This window comes from Galeopterus variegatus, unplaced genomic scaffold (genome assembly GCF_000696425.1).
Source record: "Galeopterus variegatus unplaced genomic scaffold, G_variegatus-3.0.2 Scaffold739, whole genome shotgun sequence".
In the NCBI taxonomy this organism is placed as follows: Eukaryota; Metazoa; Chordata; class Mammalia; order Dermoptera; family Cynocephalidae; genus Galeopterus; species Galeopterus variegatus.
Window position 1 is genome coordinate 156,470 of NW_007726850.1, and position 2,572 is coordinate 159,041.

Genomic DNA, 2,572 nt, shown 5'->3' on the forward strand with positions numbered 1-2,572 from the left:
ACGGATCGCAACCCTCAGTGTCGCCCCCGCACCGGACCGGGGCGGATCGCAACCCTCAGTGTCGCCCCCGCACCGGACCGGGGACGATCGCAACCCTCAGTGTCGCCCCCGCACCGGACCGGGGACGATCGCAACCCTCAGTGTCACCCCCGCACCGGACCGGGGACCGGCAACGGGATCGCAACCCTCAGCGTTGCTCCCACGCCTCGCTCAGCCAGTGAGCGGGAGCCGGTCTGTATGTGGGATCCGAACCCTCGGGCGGGAGCGCCACCGCGCTTCCCAAGCGGCACACTATCCAGTGTGCCACCGGGCCGGCCCCGTAAGCTCCTCATTTCTAAAACCCCTATGACCACACGGCTGCCTTGGCGTAGAGTTCCAGGCTGTTCCCACAACCCACCCTGGTCCTCACAGCCCGGCGCCTGCAGCGCTCACGGCCCGGCCGGCAGCTGCAGGTCGCTCTCTGCCAGGGTGGGGCCTCCTTGCCCGCGCCCTTCTGCACCCACTCCCCTGCCCCGCACGCCCTGCCCGCATGTGAGTGTTGAGATCCGACCTGGCCTTCAGGTGAACCACAGTTGCCCCCCAGCCCCCGTCAGAGGCACTTACCCCTTCTCTAAGTTTCCCTGATTCAGAACTCGTTCTGTGAGTCCGGGTCAGAGGGAGGTAAGCTCAGGTCAGGCGTGAGGGCCCAGCAGAGGACAGGCCCCCAGTCTGGCCATGTGGCTCCGGGAACTCGGTGAGGAAGGTGCATGGAGGGTGCGGGGTTGTGCCAGACAGAGGCTCAGGAAACCCGTTCTCTGGGCCCCTGGGTCAACCACATGGCATTTGTCATCGGCAAGCCAGGGGTCCCGAAGCCTGGCAGCTAAGGCTGGCCTTTGGGACAGGTTTGGTGTTGGGTCACATGTCTGCCCCTTAACAGCTGCGTGATGGTCTCTGGAAGCAGGGAGGGTGCTGGGCATCTGACCTGGCCCGCGGTGTAGTGCTGTGCGCACTGCAGTGCATGTGTCACCCTGCAGGGAGCGGGCGGGACTGTGAGAAGTACCGGTTCCACACGAGCCTGTCACCCTACAGTGTGTCTACACTTGCACACACACGCCACACGGCTCACAGCCGGTGTGCCCACGCACAGCCACCCAGCGGGCACCAGCCCTTGGCAGGTACATCCTCTGCCTGCTCTTGGTCTGAGGCATGTAGGGGTTTTCTGTGGTGCCTGTGGACTGACCGTGCCTCTTTGTCCCCACCTTTCCTCCTCCTGCAGTACGAGTACAGCTTCCGCACAGAGCAGAGTGCTGCCGCCAGGCTCCCGCCCAGCCCCACCCGGTGTCAGCAGATCCCTCAGTCCTGAGGAGCCAGAGCCACCTGCGCCACCCTCGGGGAGAAGAGGCCTCCCACCCAGGCTACTGGCGGGGCGGCTGGGGTGTGGGCCGCTCTCCTCCCTTGTCCCGTCCCTCCTGCCCTGCTTCCCACTGTGTCCACCAGCCCTTCCTCCCACACTGCCCATCCGGGGGCTCCGTGGGCAGCTGAGGGGTTGCGTCCTGTCATTGGCTTGCCTGACACGACACCCCAGCCTGCCTGGGGATGTTGTTCGTAACTGCAACTAATCTGTGTGTGCTCTAGTGGCCACCGGCTCCTAACGTGTCTGTGTGATGACCAGTTGTCCTGCAAAAACTCTTACCCACCACGGAGCATCCCCACGGGCCCCGGGTACTTGCTCCAGCCGTCCAGTGACACCCACAGGCTCCCTTCACTCCTGATTGTTGCCTGCCATGGAGACCCCACTAAGCCATGGCTGTCCTTCCTGGAGACCCCCAGGGTGGGTGGCTTTGCATAGGACTCTCCAGGGCTCACTGATCACCAATGAGGGGCTGCCGAGCAGCAGGTCCCTCATACCGGTAGGACCAGGTGCCCCAAGTGTTTCACAGCAACCATGAGAAAACGCAAAGGAGGAGTGGACCCTGCCCCACTGGGGACATCCCATGGACTCGTCACCCAGTGCACACACTGGACATCCAGAGGTCAGGGAGCAGCACACCCCAGCCACCAGCACAGAGGAGAGGCTTTCTTGGGAGAGGCTGAGTGACGGGGACCCTGCTTGGACGTGGGTTCTGCTGCCCAGGGTGCTGTGCTCATCCACGGCACTCCCTGTGCCCCAAGGGCTCCTCTGTGGACACCCATGTGCCAACGACAGCTCCAACTGCCTCACCACAGGGATGCATCCTTGTAGGGCCACAGACAACGACGCTCTGAGACAGTGCCCAGCCCTAAAGGGACACGGGCACCCCTCTCAGAGCCAGGCTATGTCTTGATATCTGCTAAGAGGAGCAAATGTTTTGAAACATCCCTCTGAGCCAGGTCACTGAATTGGGGCCAGAACTGACATTTCTCCACGAGTGTCTATTGGAGGTGCTGCCATCTCTTCCAGTGCCGGGTGCCAGGTTCAACTCCAGCGCCTTTGCCCCGAGGACAGTGGTGGTTGCTGTCCCTGGGGGCTCAGGCCCTCACCCGATGGGCTGCCTTGCCTCGTGGTATCTGCTGTTAGGGGTTGTCCTGATTCCACAGAATGTGGGGGATCTGA

At 63.2% G+C, this 2,572-nt stretch overlaps 1 protein-coding gene across 1 annotated transcript in view; it reads left to right on the forward strand.

The window, feature by feature from the left end:
* Positions 1-1,795, forward strand: part of MVB12B (multivesicular body subunit 12B) — a gene marked incomplete at its 5' end in the record, with an annotated part of 116,810 nt that extends 115,015 nt beyond the window's left edge. Inside the window, one exon of the mRNA XM_008571967.1 lies at positions 1,256-1,795. Within this exon, the coding sequence (XP_008570189.1) occupies positions 1,256-1,342 (87 nt within the window). The remainder of the gene's footprint in view (positions 1-1,255) is intronic.
* Between the last annotated feature and the right edge of the window lie 777 nt (positions 1,796-2,572).